Below are 26124 nucleotides of genomic sequence, written 5' to 3'. Positions count from 1 at the left end.
TTATTTATTTTTATTATTTAATTTAATTTAATTTAATTTTGGTCTTACTCTTACATATAATAATTATTTTTGTCGAAAACTTTTTACCATAAATATTAAAAAATGTCAATTTTGTAATTAAATACTAACAAATTATTTGAATATTTGCATAATATAAAAAGAGATATTATCTTATCTATACTTATATACAAAGAGAATTATAATTGTTTGATTTAAATTTTTATTTTTCTCTCATTTTTTTATCTCTCACACAATTTTGATAAAAATTTAAAATTAGTTAATTCGAATTATATTTCTCATAGATTCTTTAATTATTGAACTATAATATCTTTTGTTTTACATAAAAAATAATCAATAAAAATATAATTTGACAAATATGAAATAGCATTGGTATTAATAATAAATGTATCACGCAATAATGTGCCAAAATATTGAAATGAGAAAAAAATATATAAATTAATATGTTTTTTAATGTGTTAATTATATTCATTAAAATTTTGATTAACTAATATACTCCAAAATTTAAATATCTAAATATATTGATATTATTTTTGCCCCCACTATTATAATTTTCTAGGTCCGTCACTGTAATAGAATGTGTTCTTCAAATTCGAAGCTTCACTTATATATTGTCTCAATGGTGTTTATATATAAGCCTTGAAAAAGAGTTGAATCAAGGTGTTTTAAGACTTTTTAGATGAATTTGCTTTCATTTTTTTCCGTTGTGAGATGAATTTTTTTTACAACAATTCTTACCATACTTGATAATTGGGCTTTTCATTTATCAAATTTGGGCATACAAGACTAATAAGTACATCTATGAAGTACGAATATTTTTCTAATTTGTCGTGTCTATATGTCGTAAACATTTTAGATATCACATTTATTGATATTTGTTTGACACGCATATTTTTTATGTTTAACCGTGTTATACTAAAAAATTCTATTTTGGATATTATTGGAGACACCTAGGCTGCGTTTGTTTTTAAGAATAGGACAGGACAAGACACTGAGAACAGGACAAGACAAGACACTGATGGACAGAGACACAAAATTTTGTGTTCTTGTATTCTGTTTGGTGATAAACTAGAACAAATTAAGAAAATTCAATTTATTCTCATATTTTTCATTCAAAAAATTTGAGATGAAAAATATAACAATAAAAAATATAATTATGAAAATTTAACAAGAATAATGAAAGAAAAAATAAAAAATAAATTGTGTCCCTTGTTAGTGTCTCCGTGTCCTTCCTGTCAGGATGGACACAAAAAACACTAACAAGGGACACAACTTATTTTTTATTTTTTCTTTTATTATTTTTGTTAATTTTTCATAATTATATTTTTTATTATTATATTTTTCATCTCAAATTTTTTGAATGGAAAAAAATAAGAATAAATTGGATTTTCATAATTTGTTCTAGTTTATTGCCAAACAGAATACAATAATACAAAATTTTGTGTCTCTGTCCATCAATGTCTTATCCTGTTCTGTTCTTAGTGTCTTGTCTTGTCCTGTTCTTGAAACAAACGCAGTCTAAATATCATTACGTATCAGTGTGTCTAGTCTTATTTTTTATATGTATTTTTTAAATGAGTTTAGAAATAATATATATTATTAATTATTAAAACAAAATATATTTTAAATACTTTATATAATTAAAAAAATATTAAAATAATTAAAATCACGATCTACTAGTGCACATATGAGATAATTTGAAGAATACAATAAGACATATAGTTTAAAATTTGATAATATTAATTATAAAAATTTATTAATTATAGACATCATAGATATGAAATTATGAATATTATGAGTACAAAATTATGGATGTTATTAATATGAAATTATGGATGTTATGTGTATGAATTATGGATGTTATGAATAAATTTATTAATTGAATAAATTAATTTAAGAATTTGACATTTTTTTAAATTTAATTATGATAAAATTTAAAAACATCATAGTTCATTTTATAGTTACTTATGCAATAACTAGAACCAATACTTTATAAAAATTTAAATTATGTATCTATATATTCCATATCATATTATATTCTATATTCGTATCAAGATTCGTAATAGACTACATCAAATAAGGCTGAGTTTGGACTAATCCAACTAGTCTTTTGTCGTCATAAGATATATATATATTTCCAAACTCAGGAGTCTTATTTATGGGTCTTACTAGAGCATAATTGCCAAACAATAACAAACTTATCAAGCAAGCTACATTCGAAATCCAAGAGTCCCTCACTCCAGCACCAAGCCATCGGATCTCTTTGAAGCAATCATAGTGTTCAAAAGAATAATAGTATTAAGACCAAGATTCTAAAAATCAGTTCAGATCGACCAGTTAAATCGATTAAATCGTAAATTGCTGTAAAAAATGAATCGGTCAAATGTTAAAACTGTCATTATCATTGAACTGTCGAATCAGTTGGTTGAATCGAACCATGATTCAGTCGATTTTTTGAATTAGGAAGCAAATGCTGTTGTTTTGGTTGTACTGAACCCTAACTTCACTACTCCACTCCAGTCCAGCCCTAACTCCAGACTCCAGGAATGCACTCTCTACCTCTCTCACACTCAGTCCAGAGCTCCTCTCCTTGAGCTCCTGGTCCTCCCTCACTTCCGTCCAACCACCGCCTACTACTGCCATCGTCGGAACTTCCAACTTCGAACAGCCATCGCCTGCTCCCTCACTTCCCCTTCATCGTGCAACAGCCATATCGCAACCTTCCTTCGCCTCCATCGCGCAGCCACCGTGAGAACGTGGAAGCCTCCATCACACAGCCACGGTCCCGCCGACGCTAGCTCTGTTCCACCACAATCACTGTTCCGTTCGAAGCCCGTTCGAAAGTGCTCCTTGTCTCGATGTCTTCATCTTGTGTGCTCTGTTCAAGGTTTTTAGGTAATCTTTTTTTAACTATAATTGAATAATTTTTTGTTACTGTGAAGTTCTGTGAACTGTGACCTGTGGTTTTTTATTTTTCTGTGAATTGCAAAGTTCTGAAAATTGAACCGGTTATCGAACCGTTCTAACTACTAGTTCATTAATTTACTGGTTCAATCGGTTCAATCGTAGTCCAACCGAAATAACCGTTTTATAATAAAATAATAAATAAAATATAAATAGACATACTAAAACATAATTATAGTCTAATATAAATTTTAAAATATCATCCAAATTAAATATACTACATCAACACTAATATTATAATCTCATCCAAATACAAATTCAAGAATCAAATAACAATAACAAAATCAAGAATATTTTATGTATTATAATAAAAAATAATAAATGAATGTTGATATATTTCTTTATAGTTGACAATCTAGAGTCGAGGATAAACAAACATTCATTCACGATTAGATAAAAATGCTTATGAAGAACTTTTATATGATATCATTTAAAAGTTACTTCTTTATAATTCTCCACCTACTGATTATTATATATAGACACATTCAGTTAGCACAGCATAGAATAAGTACCACTGAATTACAACTAAGTACCACTGAATTACAACTAAGATTAATGTTAGTAGACACAATTGTGCTTCGCGACTAGAATGATTCATTTGTTCCTTGGTTATCCATGCTTCATGATGAGGATCAAACACTTCAACAATTAACACCATTGTGCTCCCATCAAAGCCACCAAGTGCATGCTTATAAAGTGAATAGATAAATTCATAACAGTGCAAAATTAGTCACATAAGTTGTTATTAGGAAAGAAACTAGTGTAAGTCTTAATTTAGGAATTAAGAAATGCATAATTGGCAAAATTCATATGCTAAATTAACTAAACAATCTAAGCACAATTAAACCCAAAGCATAGTTTTAATTGACTTAATTGAACACAAAAAAACATAACAGTGAACAGCAAAACACAAAAAAATCCAGCACAACAGCAAAAAAGACAACAACCACCCAACAATCTCAAAGATCATAACAACAATTTTACAAATTAGCAAAAACACAACCCAATAATCTCAAAGACAAATAATAAGTACACAACAATAGTAAATCTAGCCAATAATCTCAATCTCAAAAATCACAAACAATAGCAAATCCAGCAAATAACAAATCCAGCATCCTAATAACAAGAAATAAGAACAATCTCAATTTCAAAAATCCTAACTACAACAATTTAGATCATTAGCAAATTAACAACAATAGATACACAACAACAAAAATTTATTGAATTTAGCAAATAAGCAAGAACAAGACCTAAATAAAAAATTCAACAACCCAATAAAAAAGAACAATCTCACTCTCAATCCAGCAAATTCAAACACAACAACCCAACAATTTCGCAAAATAGCAACTTAACAAGATCAAGAACAGAAAATCATAGTAAAAAAAAAAAACACAACAGAACAATGCGGTGGGAAGAGGTGTGTTGAGTTAAGAAATATTGTTTTGATGAAACTACATCATCTTTAAGGACCGAACCTACATCAAACAAGTCGGGTCTGGGCTATGTATAAAAAAATGAGGTTGCTTTCAAAACTCCACAGTTTCACAAAAGAACCTCTTTTTCAAGAAGTCCATATGCTTTCAAAAATTCTGATTCGAATGATCTTGCAAAAAGAAACAAAGTCAACAAAAATATATTTGTCAAGAGAAACAACCATTCTTCAAAAATCAGAAAACCTCAACCTTTTAATCATTTCCAGCATAAAAATTTAAATCAATTTCAGCAACATGCATGAGGAAATCATTGCCTTGATTGTAAGAAAACAGGTCATTCTTACTTACAATGCTTCATTGAAAAAAAAAAAGTAGGAAACCAAACTTACAATGTTGTTTGTGTGACTTTAATGCACTTGGGCAACTAAGGTGGATTAACTTCAAAGGATCTAAATTAATTTGGATATCTAAGATTGATTAAAATCTTATGCAGATTTGCCTAGCATTCAAGAAAAAGAAAGATATGTGGTATTTGGATAGTGGGTGTTCTAGGCACATGACTGGAAGGTCAACTTTCTTCATCAAACTAAACAAGTATAATAGAGGTTTTGTGACCTTTGGAGATGATGGAAAATGTAAAATTGTTGCTGTTGGAAAAGTAGGTAACAATCACTCTACTTTCATTGATGATGTCTTTTTAGTTAATGGTTTAAGGCATAATCTTTTGAGTATAAGTCAATTGTGTGATTTGAGTTATTTGGTGATTTTTAAAAGATTGGAATGCTGTGTTGTGAATAAAAAGACCAACGATGTATTGTTTATAGCTAAGCGTTGTGATAATGTATATGGACTTACACTAGATGAACTAAAGGATCAAAATGTAGCTTGTTTTCACTCTAAAGAATCTGAAAAGTGGCTATGGCACAAGAGATCAGGTCATGCTAGTATGTTTCAAATAAACAAGCTTGTCAAGAAAGGATTAGTAAGAGGTCTTCCTTTGATAAAATTTGACAAAGACATCACTTGTGATGCTTGTCAAATGGGAAAACAAACAAAGAGTTCATTTAAATCAAAGGAAGACATCTCTACTAAAAGACCACTTGAATTGCTACATATTGATTTATTTGGTCCAACAAGAACTCAAAACTTAAGTAGTAAACATTATGGGTTAGTGATTGTGGATGACTACACAAAGTTTGGTTGGGTTTTATTCCTTGCACACAAAAATGAAGCATTTTCGGCTTTTGAAATATTTAGCAAAAAAATTCAAAATGAAAAGAATTTAAAGATAGCTTCAATAAGTGACCATGGAACCGAATTTCAAAATCAATCTTTTGTATCTTTTGTGAGAAATTTAGAATATCACAAAATTTTTCTTGTCCAAGAACAGCACAACACAATGGTGTTGTTGAAAGAAGAAACAGGAGTATTCAAGAAATGACAAGAGCTATGCTTTGTGAAAGTAATGTTCCAAAATTCTTTTGGGCTGAAACTGTTAACACAGCTTGCCATATTTTGAATAGAACAATCATAAGAAAATTTTTAAAGAAAACTCCTTATGAACTTTGGAAAGGTCACCCACCAAACTTGAACTATTTACATATCTTTGGATGCAAGTGTTTTGTCTTAAATAATAAAGAAAAATGGGATAAATTTGATCCAAAGACATATGAATGTTTATTTGTAGGATATTCCACAACTAGGAAAGCCTATATAGTTTATCATCAAGATGCTAGAATTATAGAGGAGTCCATACATGTTACCTTTTGTGACACTAACTTGGTTCAAAGTATTTTGGAAGATTGTGAGGTAGAAAATCAAGTGCAAGACGAAGAAGAAGAAACCCAAAATCAAGAGAAAGAAAATTTTGGGCCAGCTGTATCAGAAATTGCTATTGCAGAAAATTCTGCACGAGATAATTCTGTTTTATCTCTTGAAACTGGCAAAAATTCTGAAAATCCATGTTCCTTGAATCCCTCAATGACCGAATCTGTTTCTAAATCCACAAAACCTCATGAGTGGAGATTTTTAAAGAACTACCCACAGGAATTTGTCATTGAAGACATCTCACAAGGTTGCTTTAATTCATCCAGGCTGCTGTTTTCTCCTTATTGCGTGTGGCAAGTGAAATTTCATCCCGAAGAGATAGCAGCGACGACAGAAATGTCAATGTCTTTGTTCAAAGGAGGTAGCATGTTGTTTTGCCTTTTGTTCATTATTTCTTTCTTTCTTTTGCTTTAGACATAGCAAACAATAAATAAGTTAGGAAAAGTACTAATTCAGCTTTTTTGTACTACATAATTCTTAGATTTTTGTTATTTATATGAAAACAAGTTTTCTTTTCATTTTGTATTTCTATACTGCTAATTATATTTAAGTGATACACTGACTGTTCACAATTATTTTGCAGATAGATACCTGTAACTCGTTTTATTATGATCAATTTATACCCACTTCTCTAAATAGGCAAAAAATTTGGGCCGAAAACTGGGCTGGATGGTATATGCTGGATTAATTTTACCATGTCACAGTGACATGTATTTATCTCAATCATGTTTAATAATTTGTAGTGGTTTTCTTAATATTTTTGTCTTTTGTATGTTGTTACTGTAATTGGAGAACTAGCTTATCTAGTGACCACTTTTCAGTTTCATAAGATTGATGAAGGGAGGGAGTATGCAGAGTTTATGCATTTTTCAAGGAAGTTTACTGAGTTTGGTAATTCTGCAACATGAAATATTTTTTCCTTTTCAATAATCAGTCTTTTATTTCTCATTTCCCCTGTCATGTATGTATTGTACTTAATCTGATAAATGTTGCTTACAATTATTTTGTAATAACTAAGTGATAACCTGTTCTAATAATAATAACAACCAAGAGTTCTCAAACTCTCTTGTTAACCTGTACAGTCCTACAAATTTAGAAGTTTAGTTTCCTAGATTCATTCAAGAGTAAACTCTTTAGTGGATACTAATTTTCCTTTTCTTTAGCTGCCGTTTGGCAAGAGATCTCTGATGAGATTGACAGAGAAACTAGTCGCTCCAAGGACATTTCTTCTGTTCCTATCCATCTTAGTATCTACTCCCCTCATGGTGAGACAAGATTTATAGAACATATTTAGTAGCAATCATTTTCTTTTCAGCGGTAACATTATCATGCATCCTTCAATTATTTTCAAGTTTAAAGGATTCGTTTCATCCATTAAATTTGGTGATTTTGGCAGTTTTTAATCTAACACTGGTTGATCTTCCTGGACTTACAAAAGTTGCCGTTGGTGAGTTCCAAAACTTGAATTTTTCTTAAAACCATTAAGACCAAATTTCTAGCATATAGTATGAAAAAAAAGAAACGTTTATAGTAATCACTAAATTTTAATCGGGTTATTGTAGAGGGTCAACCAGATAGCATTGTGCAAGACATTCTACCAAGCACTCCCTCCTGCTTTGTCAATTGAACTATGCTGGATGATTTTGAAGGAAAGAGGAGATATGTCATGGTGCTGATAGTTTGTGAAAGCACTACTGAAGGAATGTAGAACTTGCTTATTACATTCAAATCTGCATGATTGAACTATGCTGGATAATTTTGAATTTTTTTAGGATGTATGCAATATGCTTCTTAATTTGTAATCTATTCATAAATATCTATTTTCTTCTTGTTTTGAATACTAAGGTGCCTTGAAAATTTTATATATTGTGAATTTTATAATGGACAGAACTAACCTTAAATGGTTCATTATTGATTCGAAACTTAATCCCTGGGATAAAATGCAGCAAATAGGAAAACTCCTATCACAAGTAAAACCAAATTATGCATCAAACTTGCTTAGCTTATAACAGATTATGGAAATTAGTTAAAGGATCCAATAATTTGTACCCGTAGTTCCATTCAGCATAAACATATGGACCAATCAACCTTCTTTACACTCATTGCTGCTATCATTTTAGTGTTGTTTCCAGTAACTGAAAGAACACACCAATCCCAACAATAATGGACTACTGCTATATGCTTAGCTTATTGGTATATAAATAAACATAAAGAAAAAGATGCATACAAATATAAGAAGTTGAAGAAAATGACAAAATTGACTTCAAAAGTAAAAATCTCAGCCTTTCTTGTTATCTTATCTTTGAAATTTTAATTAGCACATATATAAAACAAGCTTTTAAATGCTTGCAATGATTTATTCTACGGCATTGCACTTTTGTCACATGTGTATAGAACGTTAAAATGTCTTTGCATGCATAGTTTTTACTTCATGAAAAACAAAAGATAAGACAACCGATGCTATTTATAAATATAATATAATAATAATATAAACTTTAAGATAAGGTATGAACTAATGGAATTACATTCAATATACTATTTTATTTAGAATATTTCATTCACCGTTTTTACATTTGGCTAATCAATCAGCAGTAATCATGATTTTTCAACTAAAAAAAATCTAAGATCCTTCATGTCCAAGATATGAAGAAGGGTAGGTACTTCATGAAGCAACAATGTCTATGTACAAGAAGCTTCAACAGCAAGACTTTTAGTTACTCTTCTACATGGATCTCCAAATATATCAATTGATACATTAATTTTATAGCTGCTTAATCCAATGCAGGCCTGTGTATATAATCAAAGAAAACTATGAGTTGATTCAGCGTACGATACGATACAAAGTGAAATGAAAAATAACTAACAAAGGTACCTAAGAAAATGTTGTTTAAAGAAGCTCTGTGTGTATTACCTTCTTAACAATGGATAGAGCCTTGTTGCTGCTGCAGCTACCATGGTTGAAGTTTCCACAAGTTCCACTCGGCGTGCCAAAACTGGCGAATTTAATAGAAAAGATGATCTGCTTAGGATTAGGACACTCTAGTGACAAAACTGGCCCTGATCTTCCTGATTCTGAGGGTAAGTTTGACTGTGGGTTCTACTGTCCAACACTTCCACTAGATTGACCTAAGTCTTCACCTTGAAGACCAATCTGCATTCACAAAGATATAGATTATACAACCAAGAATCAACAATGACAGATAAAAGCAAACGGAGTGTAACCTGATATGATCGTTGCTGGGAGGAGAGGTCAATAGTTCTGATTTGTATAAGAATCACATCAGCTTATATATATAGCATGGAAATATTTTGACTTCTAGTTTCTAAATCACATAGGAGAAAAGATAACAAGGCCAATGCTTCAAAGAAACAAAATTTCCTCTATTAAATATGCTTATATAGTATATAGTATATATATTCAAAAAAGAAGAAGAAAAAGACTATTTCCTTTTTCACTCCCTGAAAATATACTTTCACTAATATTATTTGAAAGAAGGGAAGCCTTGGAGAAATGGTTGAGTTGTCTCCACGTGATCAGGTTCAAGCTGTAAAATCAGTCACTGATACAATTCACCTGCAAGCTTCCCATTTATGAAAGCATGAAGGGAATGTCCAAAGGATTCGATGTGAATAACAGTTTGAGCACTAACATCATCTTCAAAATCAATGCTTCAAATAAAAAAAAAAAAAACAAAAAAAAGGATCATAATGGATCATGCATAGATTTCAAATCAGATAGAAGAAAGCTTTTTCAACCATTGAGAGGCCTATATACCTTAATGAGTACCACAAATAGTCACTCTTATCATCAGTGGTATTTATTTGCTCTACTAATCCAAATTTTGAGAATGAATCATTCTTTGACCTCACTCAATCACCCAATTCTACATATATATGCTTTTCAAGAAGCTATCCACGCACTCCTGCACATATTTCGGCCAAAATAGAAACTTGTAATTTCTTAGCTTCTTCTTAATTATTAAAAACTTCCATTTAATTTGCTTCTACAGTTGTTTAATACAAAGGATATTGAAAATTTCAGTGTTTTCATATAAAAACTAATATGGCAACAAACGTGGAATTATCAAGAGAAGAGAAGGGAGAATGCCTGCGCTGAGAATGCTTGTTATAAGGAGACCGTGAAACTTGTCTAAAAATGAAACTACCGTTTGTCTAATGTCTACCTTTCATGTTTGTTTCATAGTTAATATTGAAGTAAATCTTACCAGAAGAAAACTGATCATTTGGGATATTCTTGATGGCACTCAATAGCTCATTGTTGGAACCCTCAGCCTCCTTGCATCCAGCTCTATAAGACTATACCAAGGAACAACCACAGCAAAATTATTATCCAATTTATCATCTTAGCTCTGAAAATTGGATCCATATGAGGCTCCAACAACCCAATGTACCAATCAAATTAGAACGCAGCTTATCTAAATGCTTAGTCAGGCAATAAATAACTTTACTTAATGCTTTAAATAACTTGATTATTACTCTTTATATTTAGTAATTTTTTAAAGGAAAACTGGCTCCAATTTAAAAAAGCTGGAGAACCTTCTATTATTATCAAGAATTCACTGTTCAAGACTTTACATAGACAATGAATTAACAGTATTAAGAGAGGATATATTTTACTTACCCTCCTTTAATTTGACAGATCAAACATTATATTCTGATTTTGTAAAGTAGTAACTTGGAAGAGTCTTATTTGGAAATGAAGAAAGTGGTTCTCATGTTAAAAGTGGTGGAGATATGAATGCCTTGAAAAGAAAGGTAGCTTTCAAGGTCTACTAGACAATATATTAAGGATGGCATGGATCTCTTGCTTTACAGTTATCAGTCAAAAATTTATTGTTACCACACTATTCTTTTCTAAGGTTGACATTTAGAACTTTTATCTAGGTTTGAATAGGTACCTTTCTTCTATTATTTATTTAACTTGAATTTTGTTTAGGATAATTGGAGTTCACCTCCATGACATTTTCTCCATACCATGTGTACTTTAACCTTGACTTGGAAATTAGTTCCTAACAGATAATCATGGTACATACCAATTAAGTATTTAGAAGATAATCTCTCTCACTCAATATCAAAGTTTGGTCTCAATTATATGATTTTTATTTATATACTAATTCTGTTGTCACAATTAGTAGTTTTGTGTTAACCTCAATCATAGCAGTTCACTAGTCTTGCAATAAGCTTTTATGCTATTAATATTGATTGGTGATTAAGGTTGTAATGATTAGTTGTTATAATTGTCATGCAATCAAATTCATAAGCTCTTAACTGCGACATGTATTGCTTGGGTTTTTCAAGTTTTGTTTGGTTTGCAAGACCGTTTTCTATTTTATTTTTAGTGTTCCATTTTCATAATTTTCAAAGAAAGAGGCGTAAATAGAAAAAAAAAAAAGGAAAAAAAGAAATCCTATATTTGCAAAATCTTGGAAATGGAAAAAGTTGGAAAAAAATAGAAAAAGAAAAGACAACGCAAAGAAGACCTAACATGGCATTTTGCATAATGGAATGTATAACTTTGGATGCTTTGTTAAAAGGGACGGTGAAAATTCATGAGTTAACTATGAAAGAAACCATTAAAAACACGCTACTGGAGATTGTTTTAACAGATATTTAAAGAGAGCCTAATGGCATCTGTTTAGCCATGTTGCCAATGCCATAAGGTACAGTTGTCATGGTTTGTGTATATTTTTGTTGAGATCTATTTCAAGTTCTCATTGGGTGTCACTTGACTCACATGCCAGAATTGTTGATCTCTTCTTTACTAAGTAGGCTGTTTGTTCAAATTTGTATGTGAAATATAAAAGTCTCTGGATTTTATGAACTTTGGTGTATGAATGTTCAGGATGATTATGAAAAATCGTAGATTAAGAAAGTGTGCTAACAGGCTAACATAGAAATGATGAGCAATCGTAGATTCTTAAATTAAATGTGCCACATGCACATGTAAAATATCTAAGTGCATATAGGAGAACTCAACCAATATATAATCCAGTGAGTATGGGTTCAACTAGAAACCAAATAAGTTGAGAAGATTCCGAAGGGGCCAAACAGAAATCAAAGAGAAAGAAGATAAGATAAATTCACATTAGAGAGCTGCAAGTCGGTACCTACAAAGATAAGGAAAAATAAGTCGCAAAGCAGAATTTACAGAACTATGATAATATTCAGCAAGAACAGAAATGTAATTTCAATTTGAGTTGCTGTATCTTACCTTCTTTTGTCAACTTCCCGAAGAACATGCTCCGCCATGTCATACTCATCTGTGTGAAAGCATGAATGATAATTACAAAAGTCACCTCATTTGGTAAGCAACCATTGTGTTCCATTTCAAACAACAGGATCAATATTTCTTCAAACAGTTCCTTTTTGCAGAGCCCATTGATCATAATATTGTATGTCCTCACATTTGGAGGACAGCCTTTAACAGAAAGGTCTTAGAAAATCGCTCTTGCATCTGAAAGTCTTCCACCTTTGTATGTGTATATTTGGATCAATGCCACTCTCTTTCATTTGATTGAATAACACAAGTGCCTTGTCAAGTTGTTGGTTTTTGAACATCCCATTCAACAAGGAATTCTAAGTGACTACATTTGTAGGTTAACCTCTATCATGCATCTGGACCAAAAGCTCCAAAGAATAAGAGATTCTCTTTGATTTGCACAAGCTATCAATAAGAGTGGTGTAAGTTACCGTGTTTGGAACCAAGTCCTTACGAAGCATTTCTTCAAAGAGACTCAAGGCTTCATCTAGCATTTTACTTTTGCAGAAGCCATTAATCATGATATTGTAACTTTGAACATCCGGAGAAATTCCCTTAGTTGTAACTGATGCTTTTCATTTATTCTCTGAAATGCTTGCTGAGGGAATTTCTCCGGATATTCAAAGTTACAATATCATGATTAATGGCTTCTAAAATGCTAGATGAAGCCTTGAGTCTCTTTGAAGAAATGCTTTGTAAGGACTTGGTTCCAAACACTCTCATTGATAGCTTGTGCAAATCAAAGAGAATCTCTTGTGCTTCGCGCGAATAAGCTTGATACTACTGTCAGTCTCTCAGGTGGAAGCAGTCTTCAACTCATTGCATTCAATTTTACCATACTCCTCTTGTTGCAAGCACTGACCCGGATCGCTCATCAACCGGCCCAAGTCAAGAGTGGAATAGAGAGGAAGGCCTCTGTTTGGGCTAAAGACTTAAGACTATCATAAGAGTGAGAGCACAATAGGAATGAGGAAGGAGAATTAGTTACGACTGGATTGGAATATAGTGGGACGGGTTGCAGTTTGTTAATGGTAAGAACCAAGAAGAGAATCGGTTTGTGAGAGGTGGGGCCCATTCCCGGGACACGAAGAAAGGGAGTGTTGCAGTGTAATTCTCACTGACAATAGTCATTTCTCTATCTCATATCTTCTTCAATTTCTCTAATTCTCACTGCATTAATTCTTAACATCTCTTGATTTGATTGCAAGAATGTTGTCATTGTTCTCATTCTCACGAATCATGTTAAGGCATGCTCTTCAAACCCCCATGCTCTCTCCTTATTCTGTTTCCCCACTCCGCTCTCTGTCTTTGCTTCCCTTCAACTTCATCCCTACACTCTCACTCTCACTCTCAGTCCCAATCACTTGATAAATATGTTGATTTCTTCACTGGCTTGCTCTCTAGGCGTCCTCTTCCATCCATCAACACCTTTAACATGATTTTGTGGGCTCTTGCCAAGAGTAGTATCAAGCTTGTCTGTGTGCTCCCCTCTTTTGTCGCATCATTCCACCATTTCCAACATCAAGATCTCCTAATCTTCTCCTCTTCAAGTGCGGCACACCATTCTGCCACTATGCTCTTCCAGAGATGCCATTGAGCCACTGCCCTGTCTGGTGCTTCTGGCTGCCTTGTAAGCTATCCAACAAAAAGAAGAAATAAACAACTATCAAATGCACAAATTAAATTTTATCCATAATCCAATATCATTTGATCAGAGGACAGATCAGAAATTCTCAATGTTAATAGTACTTTATCTATAGTCAAGGATATGATTTTTAAAAGGCGGATCTCAAAAAACGATTTTAGATGAATAGTTGAGAAAATGTATGAACTTTGGAAGTGAATACTACCATATGTGCTTTTGGTCACAGAAAGTCATTATCACTATTACAAAACCGGAAATACATGTATCCCAGTATCTATAGAGTGTAAACTTGATAAAAATCAGGTCAATGGAGAATAAAAAGAAAAAAAATAACAAAGGTCGAGCTGTTTGAGGTTTTTTTCTTTCTTAACTTCATGTTATAATCTCCTTTTAATATATATTTTTTTAATCTCCTTTACATTACCACAGAGACAGAGACCTTTCAGGATTGTTGTAAATGCTACCGAATAAGGTTGATATCCCATCGTGAAAATCTTGGCCAACACAGAGAAAGCAAGCTTCATACGACCCATGCTGGAAAAACAATTGATTAAGATGTTCAAAGTAAGCAAGTTGGGAGCGATTCCCAGCGCTTGCAATTTCTGAACAAGGAGAATGGGGGTGGGGAAATCGTTCCTCTTGGCAAGAGCCCACAAAATCATGTTAAAGGTGTTGATGGATGGAAGAGGACGCCTAGAGAGCAGGCGAGTGAAGAAATCAACATATTTATCATGTGATTCGGACTGAGAGTGAGAGTGAGAGTGAGAGTGTAGGGATGAAGTTGAAGGGAAGCAAAGACGGAGAGCGGAGTGGGGAACAGAATAAGGAGAGAGCTTTGGGGTTTGAAGAGCATGCCTTAACATGATTGGTGAGAATGAGTATAATGACAACAATTTTTTATTTACCAAATACAAAATGAGGAGCTTTCAAAAATGGACGGAAGAGTATTGTATGAAATTCAAATCAAGGTTCTGAAAATCGGACCGGTCATCAAACTGCTCTAGTCACTGGTTCATTGATTTACTGGTCCAACCGGTGGTTCAACCGAAAAAACCGTTTTAGAATAAAATAATAAATTATAAATAAACATCCTAAAATATCTTCCAAATTTAAAACACACACAAAAAATCATCAACCAAATTCATATGATCTTATCAAAATACAAACTCAAAAGTTAAATAGTAAAATGAAATATCTAAATATTAAATTTTGACTTTTAACAAGATCACTTAACACCTCAGATTCTAATTTAGAAATGTCAGGAGACAAAGGATTATCAATTTCAAAAGAATGCTGAGCTAGTTCAGTTAGAAAATGTTGATCATTCTGTGGTATTATGCTAACTGAACATGAACCTGAACCTTGCAATCTGTTGTAAGAGAGCTCTCTTAACAACAACAACAGCAACAACAGCAGCTTAACAAGTCACTAATCAGAAATTCCAAATTCAAAACACTGATCAGTTATCACACAATCACAGTGCCATAACAAAACAGCAGCATAACAACAACAGCATCACAACAAGGGGAAAAGAACAATGAAAGTCACAAAAGAAATTAGCAATCCTATTCCTGTTTCGTGCATTTAATTACTCATAAACAAAACTCAACAAAGAACAACACAAAGAACAAAAACAAGACTAAAATGAATCAACTAATCAGTAATCATTCAATCCAAAACAGAGCTAATCATTCCATGATTCAAATTTCAATTAGTAGCACTAACAGAATCCCCCCAAAAAAATCAATGTTCTGATCAGAATTAAGAACAGAGAAGGAATATTCATTAAGGTGTCCAAATCCTCATATCAAGTCTTCAACCACTAGCAAACCCAGAACACAAAAACACAATAAACAAAACTTTTGATTCTAAAACTAATAAATCTCCAAAAAAATCTAGACCGATTTAAATACTCACTATTTTCAACAAAAACTAAGGCGTATCAACCCTCAAATTCACATGAAGTTCACCATTTTAGAAACAAGTTCACATTTTGGTACCTATTGGAAGAGGTGACAGCAAACTAAGTCCAACCAACTTCATCTCCTTCCCACTTTAGAATCCGGCCATCGGCGACGTTGGTATATGGCCCTCCGCCGTGACAATCGAACACAAGACTCTCAGGACCAAGGGCTCCGGTGACGTGGAGGAGGCGCGCGGCGTGGAGGAGTGAGCAGAGAAGCCATTACCTTTGATCTGAGCAGTTTGGGCAGAGTGTGAGGAAGATCTGTTGAGTGCGACGGAAAATGGCGATCAGGCGACGGACACGACGACTGACGACGGCAGAAGCGCGGCTGAGAAGACGAAAACCAGACGCGAATATCGATCTCAACGAAGAAGCTGCAATTGGTGAGACTGTGAGAATGAACAGGGGTTGGAGACCTGGAGCACGACGACAGCGCGACGGACGGCGGTACTGCCTCACTCCCTGCGCCGGTGGTGGAGGTTAGATGGCTAGGGTTTGTTTGAGGGTAAAACCAGAAAGCTCTGAAGAGAAAACGTGTGAGGAGGGTGTGTTGGACTGTTGGGGGAGGGGGGGGGAGTGGTGAGTGAGTGAAGGCGATGAACGTGGGTTTTTTATTTTTTTATTTTTTTAAATAAAAACGGTGCGTTTATTCCGACCGACCGATTCTCGGCCGGTTAAGCGATTTTTGAACGATTTGTGGATGGGCAGTTATTAGTGACAGATCGGACCGTTTTTACTGTCGGTCCCGTTTGACTGGTTCAATCGGTCGGTCTGGTCCAATTTTTAGAACTATGATTCAAAATGATAATTCATAAATTTTTTTAAAAAGTTTCGTAATTAAATATTTTGTTAGCTTTATTTTTAATGCATGGAATAAAATATATATTTTTTATTTTTAAATTATTAATTTTTTTAATAAATTTATTTAAATTATGTCATTCTGACTCGAACTACCCTAACACTATATGCATGTATAATTTGAATCAATCTGATTTGAACTATCTTAACACTCATACATGTATAATTCGAATTGATCTGATTCGAATTACTATTGGTTTTTAATTCGAATGAGACTCATTCGAATTACATAAGAAGATGGTTTTGGATAATTCAGGTAACATTTTTGAATTTGGTAGAATCATATAATTTTGTACTCTATTTGATTTAATTGTGCATTTTGTCCTAAATGTAGTATATAATAATTACAATTACAAATTTTACAAAGTCAAAATAAAAAATAAAAAAATTAATACAAAACAAAAATAAAATATATCAAAGAATAAAAAAAAATCATACAAATACAAAATAATAAAAATTCTATAAAATCAATAACATATATATGAACAAAAAAAATACAATAAAAAATAAATAATTCATATGCTTTCTATCTCCGCAACTCTCTTTTTCGTTATTATCAGATTCAATTACAGCTATCTATATCCCCAGATTTTTAATTAGAACAGAGTCCCGCTAGGAAGACAATAGAATATCTGTATAATGTGTATAATGGACTGTTTATATGGCCCAATATAAAATAAAATTAAAAATAACCCACATTTATTCTATATTCAAAAGGGATGTTCATTTTTTATGTTTAACAAAACCACATAATCCCTGGTCCTAATTTTCTTCCATTCCTCTGATCTCAACCGACGGTAACCTTATCCAGAACAGCTACCCAAAGTCGCCGCTGAACATCCCATCCCCGCGCCTCCACCCGACCTTGAACCTGCACCGGCGGCGAACAGAACTGTAGCGCCATTGCCTCCTTCGCGCGCGTCGACCCTCCCAGGCAGCAACCGGTTCGCTCCCTTGCCGCTGCACGTCCTACCGCCGCAGGACCTGGAGCCTCCATCAGCGCCGACCCGAAGTGCACCGCCCATCCTTCTTACGCGCGCGTTGACCGTGCCTGGTGACAGCTATTTCGCTTGGCAAGGGAACTCTGGATCGGGTGTCTTTTGCAGCGCCAATAACACGGGTCGAGTGCGTGACCTGCGTCAGCCTGCGGGCTGGATCCTGCTTCCGGGGTCCGCCAATTGAAGCCGTGAGCACAGATTATCGTCGACAACCCACGGTTAGTTGGCTAAATTCTGATTTTCATGGTCCCTTTTGTTGTTGCTTCTAGTTGTATGTATAGATTATGTTGCTGAGGTGCCTGATTGTTCATAGTTAAAACTTCAGCTGTTGCAATTTGAGTGAATTAGACCGTTTGGCATAATATGTTGGTGTAGATGGTTGCAATTGATGTACTATTTGCACACGAAGAGTCACAAAAGTTCAGTTTAAATATCATATTGTTTTTTTTCTTTTTCGCTATGTGGACCTTTGCATGCAATGTGGGGTAATTTAGTTGACCTGCGGCGTGCTTTAGTTGACATTAATTGGATGGTTACTTTATTATGTAATCGGATGGTTGGTTTTCATAGTCGATTTCTGCTTACTTGACTAAAGTTTTTTTATTTTGGACGGGTTTTCCTCTTACGTAACTAAGCTCGGAATATAAGTCATGAGAAAGTAAAGATGGTTGCTTTGCGGACATTTGGAGAATTGATTTTCATGATCATGAATGCCATTTTGATTTTATTATGTTGAAGGCTTGTTTGAATATGTTGATATTTGATGGTTTTTATTTTGTCTCTTTTTGTTTAGTAAACAAATGCATATATGATCAGAATTTTCTCATTAGATTATGTTGCTGAGGTGCCTCATTGTTCATAGTTAAAACTTCAGATGTTGCAATTTGATTGAATTGAACCGTGCGGCCGTAGATGGTTGCAATTGATATATTGTTTGCGCGGGAAGAGTCACAAAAGTTCGGTTTAAATATCATAGTATTTTTTTTCTTTCTCGCTATGTGGACCTTTGCATGCAATTTTAGTCGGATGGTTGGTTTTCATAGTCAATTTTTTGTTTACTTGACTAATTTTTTTTTATCTTGGACGGGTTTTCCTCTTAAGTAACTAGGCTCAGAATATAAGTCATGAGAAAGTAAAGATGGTTATTCTATAGACATATGGAGAGTTGATTTTCATGATCGTGAATGCCATTTTGATTTTATTATGTTGAAGGCTTGTTTGAATCGGGTGATGTTTGATGGGTTTTTTTTTCTCTTTTTGTTAATTAAACAAATGCATGCATGATGATCAAACCAAGTTCTGATTTGAAATAGCAAGTCCTGGTTTTTTTACTGGAATCAATGGCTAATTTAATATCCATTGGTATGGTTGTTTTTTAGATGTAAACATTGCTTTCTTGGGCTGCCATGTTGTTGCATTGTGTGAAACTAATTTACCTTGATGATTTCTGTGTTTATAATTGGTTGAGCCGGTCTCGGATACCCATTAAATTCTTGTTGAGGGAATCCGTTCTGTTTCTGAGGGAATTCTCTTTAATTTTTTACCAGGTTATATACCGAAGAGCATCTTGCAGTGGGTTGCAGAGGACATAGTGAATAATTACCCAGTAACTGCGTTCCAACTGTCCTGAATTCTGCAGTCGTTAAAAAAAAATCAGATGGGCAAATCACTTGAATTTGGTTAAGCATTGAATTCATGATCGTTAACTTTGAACAAAGTTCTCAGTGATTTAAAGTAGGCCGCTTATGTTTTAGCGTAACGTTGAATTTGCTTGTTTGGCTAATGTACTGGTTAAAGTATTGAGAGTTTATTATGGGACAGTAGCAGGACGTAGTTGTGGTGGATCTTTTTACTTTTTGAATTCTTGTAACTCTGTTGATCTATAATTATTTAGGCATGACATAGTTACTAGTTAATCAAAATGAACATCCATGTTGTTTATGAAAATAACCATCCATATACTTATTGAAATGAACATCCAGCTTCTTATGTCTTGATTCAGGGATTCATGTTTCGTATCTCAAAAGGGAATGACTTGAATTTAGTTAAGCATTTAATTCATGATCGTCAACCTTGAGCAAAGTTCATGATCATTAACTTGAACGGGTGTATAGTGAACACGGGGCGAAGCCCCGAAATCAACCATCGACTTGTACAGTAATTGTGAACATCTAGTTATTCATAGACATGAACATCCAACATATGTGTGTAAGTATAATAATAAAGTCACTACACTAAGTGGTGTTATATAATCTAAATGACCGAACATCCAACATATGTTTTGAATCGTATATTTCTTTTGAAAAAAACAAAAGAAAAGTGGTACTTGTCATCACAAAAACCAAACACAGTTTGCAACAAGACATGATAACTTAGAAACTTCATAGCAGGGGTCCAAGGGAGAGCTTAATTGGCTTTGCTCTAACTTTTTCATTTTTTTAATTCTTTCTTGAAAGTGGTATTGTTTCCGTGTCACCAATGGACCCTGCTAGTCTTTGAGGAAACTATAATAAACTTTGGGGACCATATTTTTTTAATTCAGTTTATTGTTTCTAAAACAAAGGGAAAAGAATGCAGTTACATCAACGCAATAACACATTTAATCTGCTCCAGAAATAATGTTTATCATCATACAATATAATAACTAATAAACTAATAGAAATAATCATATTCAGTACATAAGTTGATTTTACAACAACTTCGTCATACATAATCTCTTCTACATTGAGAAGGTGGTCGCCTAAATACATCAAGAAGATGAAATTGTCAAACTTCACCCGAAAAGCAGCTGCTGTTCATGATTTCTATGGATCCAAGTGTTGTCTGTTTTTAGAATCTTTGACCTTCTCTGCTCAATCTTCAATGTATCTACTGCAGGACTCAGAGGTTAGTAAAAAGATTTCAAGACTAAGTGTTTGTCATCACGAAAACCAAGCACATACTTATCATTCTACAAACTTTGTTTTCTTTTTATTTTCTATACCCTTTTGTGAGAATGCATAATAATGCAGTTATGTGAACATCTCATAACACAATGTTGGATCATTCTTTAATTATGTCTCAAAAAATCAAATATTCTATAACAAACTGCACGTATCAGGATAACTAGACCATTAGCTACATTCATTGTATGTCTATACTTTATTTAAAAAAAATAGAAAAAGAAAAAAAAAGAAAGGATTTATTTTAACGGTTTAAATAGTAATAATTTTGTTCTCTATTCATGGTCAAATTCTTATTTATGTTTAGGCAGAAACAAGAACTTATTTGTTGCAAATACAATAATGATAAAAATAATATACAAAAAAATAGATAGATACAGAGACTTACTGAGCCATTAGTAAGAGAGTTGTGATCAGTTGGTCCTTGAATTCCCATGACTAATCAGAATAATGATAAAAAAAATCTACAAAATATCCAACAAACTTTTATTCAAATCTGAAAAATTAATGACACTAAAAACATACATATTGAAACAGCACTACCGAGAGAAGATTATCGTGTTGGTGGGCGTCAGTGGCGGAGAGCAGAATCGCAACAAACTCGGTGGTGAGCAAGGAGGAGGCCGGACAGCAAACAGTGGCGAGCTTCAACGGCCGTGCTAACGATGGTTGGAGTCGTTGTATCATGGTGGAGGGAGACATGAGGGGAACGCGCCCGCTGGGTTGAGGAGGGCGACGCGAGGGGAGCTTGGTGCGATGGATGATGGCAGCATGAAGGAGGAAGCGGGGATGCCGGTGCTAAAAGGAAAAAAGAAGAAGAACGGCGCTGAGAGGAGATTAGAATTAGGGATGCCATTTATGTTGAGGTCACTGAGGAGAATCCTAATTTTATTCAAATTTTAAATATGAAACAATTAATTAGTTACTCATAATTTAATTTTAATTACAATTAAACATTTAAACCCCTATTGTATCCATAATTTTATAGTTCAAATTTCTGATGCAGCTAAACTGGAATTTGCTGAGATTTTGGATGTCGACCCTGCCATCATTCTTCCGATTGCATCCCTGACCACCACTACCGTAACTCCATCTCTAGTGGTTACTCGATATGCTACATCAATATGTGCTTTCACCCAAGACTCTGGTGGAGGATTCCAGGTAACAGTTCTTCCCTCGCTCTTTTTGTTATTTTTCTCTGTAATATGCATATCCTATAATGTTTGCCTCAATGCCATCTCAAGGATTTTTGCTCTAATAATGACTCTCCTAGAATCAACATCTTCTTCCAAATTTTCCGGGAAAGAAAAACTATTTTCCCAACCATAAGTTCCTGGTCTGAATATGCATTTAACTTAATCTTTCCAATAACCAATCTCCAAAGGATGTGACATTCTTCTTTGTGGGATTAAGTTGACATTCGGCTCCAAACCAAGCCGCTCTTGTCCAAGGGCATAGAAGGATAGCATTTCCATGCTTTCTATTCCATGATTGCAGATTTCTCAGTATCATGTTTGTTGGCCTGGAATTAGAACTGAAATTTCAGTTTAAGACACAAAATTTCAGTCTTTTCAGTATTTTTACAAGAATAGGAACACATGAAACTGAAATTTTTTGAGATGGAAACTGAAAATTAACTAATAGTTGTTTTTGAAAAATACACTCAATCCAAATTTGTAATTTCAAATTTACCCTTTGCGCTATTTTCAATTAGGACATCCTGAGTTCTTCTCACCTCCCCGTCGTCTCAATAGCTGTTCACCATCGAAGAGCTCCAGTTGAAGCCAAGTCCCGGTCGCCGTCATCGGACCCACCGTGAGCAGGTTAGTCGCCGTCGCACCATCTTTGTAAGCACGTTTTTCAGTTCGTGTTATCCTCCTCAACCTCTGTTTCTCTTTTCTTCTCCTCCATGTTCGCGTTTGTGTTGTCTTCTCTTCTCTGTCGCAGCTTGTCTTCTCTAGCTATGTTTGTTTTTGTTGCAGTTTTATATGAAGTTATATGGAGTTATATGAATTTTTATTTGAAGAGTTGTGTTGCTCTGTTCAAGTTTTTGTTTGTCTTCTTTCGAGGTGTTATATGAATTTTTACTATCATTTTGTTTAGTTACTTGTCAGCTCTGCTCAAGTTTTTGCTTGTCTTCTCTGGAGGTGTTATATGGAGTTTTTGATTGGTCAAGTTTTTGTTATCATTTTTACTATCATTTTGTTGATACAGGACAAATTTGCTAGGAATAATATGTGATGTGCTTGGCTGCTGCTAGGAATAATATGTCCAATGCTTGCTACCCATGCTATATTACATTCCTTTTTAGTTGAATTTTCATTGTATTTTATTTTAAAAACATCAATGTCATATTTTAAGGAATCAGTGAACTGATTTTTTTTTTTTTTATTTCATCAAGAGTCATTTTATTTTTGACAATTGACACTTTAAATAATAACTCTTGGGTTTTAGTTGTGAGAGTTGAAATATGATTTTCTGAGCCATACAACATCATCTTAGTTTGAATATAGTTTGGGGAGGAGGGGCGGAATGGGACTCAATGGCATGTTATTTGTTATTGTTGTTGTACTGTCATCCATGTTATTCATTCACCTGTTTGGGCACATTTTTGTTAAATTTTTGTTCCTTCTTTTGTTCTCTGCAGTTAAATACGTGGCTAAGCTTGAAGATGGGACGGTTGTTCTGAAATCTGATGGGGTGGAATTCACGGTGGAAGAAGGTCAGTCATCGAGTTTGTGCTCAAGTTAAAACTCTTAAGTAGTGCTTTTAATTGGATTCTGATTTATTTTGCATGCACTAATAATATGTGGCTTTTTCTTGTTGTGCAGGTTATTTCTGTCCTGCATTGGCCAAGGCTGTGAAGACAATGAAGAAGGGAGAGAGAGTCATCTTGACCGTGAAGCCAGAATGTGAGTTAGATTGATTTGTTAACAGAATCAACGTACATGACATATTTTGGTTGTGCAAGTTCATTGGCATGTTAGTTTTGCAGATGCGTTTGGTGAGAATGGAAGGCCAGCATCAGGTGATGAAGGTGCCGTGCCTTGGAATGCTTCTCTGCAAATTGATCTCGAGTTGGTATCTTGGAAGGCTGTATGTGACATAACCAAGGATAAGAAGGTTCTCAAGAAGACCCTGAAGGAGGGAGAGGGATATGAAGTATGAACGTCCCAATGATGGAGCTGTGGTTCAAGGTAAAGCTCTTGGTCAGCATTATGATTATTTTTATTTGATTTACTATCTTATTGGTTGTGGTTGTTGAATTCATTATTTTCATTGTTGCAGTGAAACTTATTGGTAAGCTGCAAGATGGGACTGTTTTCGTGAAGAAGGGTCATGATGATGAGCAGCCATTTGAGTTCAAAATTGACGAGGAGTAAGTGATTGATGGACTTGATAAGGCTGTAATGAACATGAAGAAAGCGGAAGTTGCATTGGTGACCATAAATCCTGAATACGCTTTTGGCTCATCTGGGTCAACTCAGAACAGTACATTAGTGCAATCCATTCTCAAGTAGAATGAGTGGTGATTGTCTCGAGTTGTGAAGTCACGTGTATTTGAGTATGCGGTCTAAGATTTTGTTTGGGAACTTAGGATGATTTAAATATGCACAAAATCCAAGTACTTATTAGGTGAAACTTTTTAATGCTTGTTAAGTATGCACAAGTTATTATTAGACTATGATATGAAACCAATTATTAATGCTTTGTAAATTTATATTGATGAGTTCAACATGCCAAATTTATGGTTTCATACCATTTATGCTATTAGCAAGTTATTGCAGCCATCTATATTAATGCTTTCTAAACTTGTGAACATAATACCTCTGACATCTTGATGTAATAATAATTTGTATGGAATCTGTATGGAATTATGTGTAACAAGAATTTATACACTTAAAATAGTCTCTCACTTCCTGCTATCAATTAGCTATGAAGTTCAACTAATTCAGTAACCCTCAAGCATGGGCACACTCATTATTATTTCCAATATGTGCCATCACTACTCTATTTTTTCTTAGCAATATCCAGCCCACAAAATGGTTATTCAACATAGCCATAATATATAAGAACACAATCATTTCATTGAAGAATCTAGCTTTTACAATAATATTTATATGCTTAATACATTCCAAAGCACTTATTAGAGTTTAAAAAATAAGACTATGATGAGAAACATACAAACTACAAATCTAAAATTAAGAAAACAATTTAACAATTTCATAAATAGGCTAATAGCATTTCATTCTCTAGTTTTACAACAGGTTCATTCACAATCGCAAAACCATTCCCCCATGACATTAAAACTGTCACTGCCATAGGAACCACTTGTCAATCTTCTATTTCTAGATGCCATTGTTAAAATAGGCTGCTATACCTGTGAGAATAGACAAAACTCAGAATAACATTCAAGAAAGAGTAATATAAATAGGTTTATTCAAATGCAAACTGTTTAATGGCTGACCACTTCTCAACTAGTCCTAGCACACCTTTGATTATCAAAATCTATTTAGTATACTACCATTCAACACAAATTTGTTCTCGTAACTTTAATTCCATTTAACCCTTCACTCCAACCAAACTTCTTAGTATTTTTTTGTTCTAAAAAACTTTAATTCCATTCAAATATTCACTCCAACCAAACATATGAAGTTGAAAAACATTGCATAAAATAAGACAAATTATTCTACTAATTTTTATTCAATTCAAATATGTTATGATAACTTTAATTCCATTCAATTGCACCTGTAGATACTTGCCGGGATTATCTGCGACGGAGGACTAATGGGAATCCGCCACCCGCTCTCCGAATAAATGGGGACGGGAGACGGGGATTAAGGTATCTGCTCTACGGGAACATGTGAAATTCTAACGAAGGAGAATTTACTTAAATGTCTTTATATACATCACAAATACGATAAAAACAATAACATAGAATTTCTACTATAATGACAAAATTTACATAACATATTTATTATACATATAGCCGTTCTACCATTTTAGAGGTGGTTCGTGTTCATCTAAAAATTACTGGTAATATTGGATGTAATCAAAATTAAATATTATTGTAAGATAGCTTAAAGGATGGAATCAAACCATAAATTTGTGAGTTCTTAAACCATTAAACTACAATATTTCTTTTTTTTTTTGTATTTATTGTATTATATAAAAAATTATTGATAAAAATAC

At 33.6% G+C, this 26124-nt stretch overlaps 3 protein-coding genes and 3 long non-coding RNA genes across 24 annotated transcripts in view; 3 read left to right on the top strand and 3 right to left on the bottom strand.

Moving 5' to 3' along the window:
* On the top strand, positions 6185-8111 carry LOC110263024 (interferon-induced GTP-binding protein Mx1-like). The gene is made up of 4 exons (XM_021103558.1): positions 6185-6603; positions 7406-7507; positions 7639-7689; positions 7805-8111. The coding sequence occupies exons 1-4, from the start codon at positions 6396-6398 to the stop codon at positions 7867-7869; spliced, it is 426 nt and encodes a 141-aa protein (XP_020959217.1). The 5' UTR covers positions 6185-6395; the 3' UTR covers positions 7870-8111.
* Positions 8744-16719, bottom strand: LOC107644242. Of its 7 annotated transcripts, XR_002347316.1 has the most exons (9): positions 16168-16716; positions 12475-14157; positions 12348-12370; positions 10469-10559; positions 10018-10165; positions 9817-9911; positions 9465-9701; positions 9154-9393; positions 8744-9029 (listed from the first exon to the last, which is right to left on the bottom strand). It is a non-coding gene; the product is annotated as an uncharacterized LOC107644242 (long non-coding RNA). The 7 variants fall into 7 exon arrangements; XR_002347311.1 differs by having other exon boundaries at positions 10469-12370; positions 16168-16718; XR_002347313.1 differs by having other exon boundaries at positions 10018-10559; positions 16168-16717.
* On the top strand, positions 17588-19933 carry LOC107644243. Its single transcript, XR_001621276.2, has 2 exons — positions 17588-18207; positions 19537-19933. It is a non-coding gene; the product is annotated as an uncharacterized LOC107644243 (long non-coding RNA).
* On the bottom strand, positions 19730-21464 carry LOC110262555. The gene is made up of 2 exons (XR_002347318.1): positions 21320-21464; positions 19730-20860 (listed from the first exon to the last, which is right to left on the bottom strand). It is a non-coding gene; the product is annotated as an uncharacterized LOC110262555 (long non-coding RNA).
* Positions 21361-24692, top strand: LOC107644240 (peptidyl-prolyl cis-trans isomerase FKBP62). Of its 12 annotated transcripts, none has more exons than XR_002347303.1 (7): positions 21396-21797; positions 21938-22092; positions 23579-23677; positions 23763-23843; positions 23927-23998; positions 24039-24128; positions 24220-24692. XR_002347303.1 is itself a non-coding variant. In XM_016348054.2 (6 exons), the coding sequence occupies exons 2-5, from the start codon at positions 22056-22058 to the stop codon at positions 24097-24099; spliced, it is 390 nt and encodes a 129-aa protein (XP_016203540.1). In that variant the 5' UTR covers positions 21435-21797; positions 21938-22055; the 3' UTR covers positions 24100-24128; positions 24220-24692. The 12 variants fall into 12 exon arrangements, 4 of the variants coding, with proteins under 4 accessions (XP_016203540.1, XP_020958499.1, XP_016203543.1 ...); XR_002347309.1 differs by adding an exon at positions 22646-22754 and having other exon boundaries at positions 23763-23847; positions 23927-24128; XR_002347307.1 differs by adding an exon at positions 22646-22754 and having other exon boundaries at positions 21422-21797; positions 23579-23653; positions 23763-23847; positions 23927-24128.
* The window catches only part of LOC107644237 (pentatricopeptide repeat-containing protein At1g62670, mitochondrial-like), a 10630-nt gene continuing 9429 nt past the window's right edge, over positions 24924-26124 (bottom strand). The window contains exons 1-2 of one of the 2 annotated variants that reach the window (XR_001621271.2): positions 25681-25915; positions 24924-25312 (exon numbers count right to left, since the gene is read on the bottom strand). The gene's annotated coding sequence lies outside the window, so the exon portion shown is untranslated. Of the gene's footprint in view, positions 25313-25680; positions 25916-26124 lie in introns of those variants that run through there. The other variant, XM_016348050.2, reaches the window with a different exon arrangement.

This window comes from Arachis ipaensis, chromosome B05 (assembly GCF_000816755.2).
Source record: "Arachis ipaensis cultivar K30076 chromosome B05, Araip1.1, whole genome shotgun sequence".
Lineage (NCBI taxonomy): Eukaryota > Viridiplantae > Streptophyta > Magnoliopsida > Fabales > Fabaceae > Arachis > Arachis ipaensis.
The sequence above is the reverse complement of the archived record's forward strand: the minus strand, read 5'-3'. Positions and strand labels throughout refer to the sequence as shown.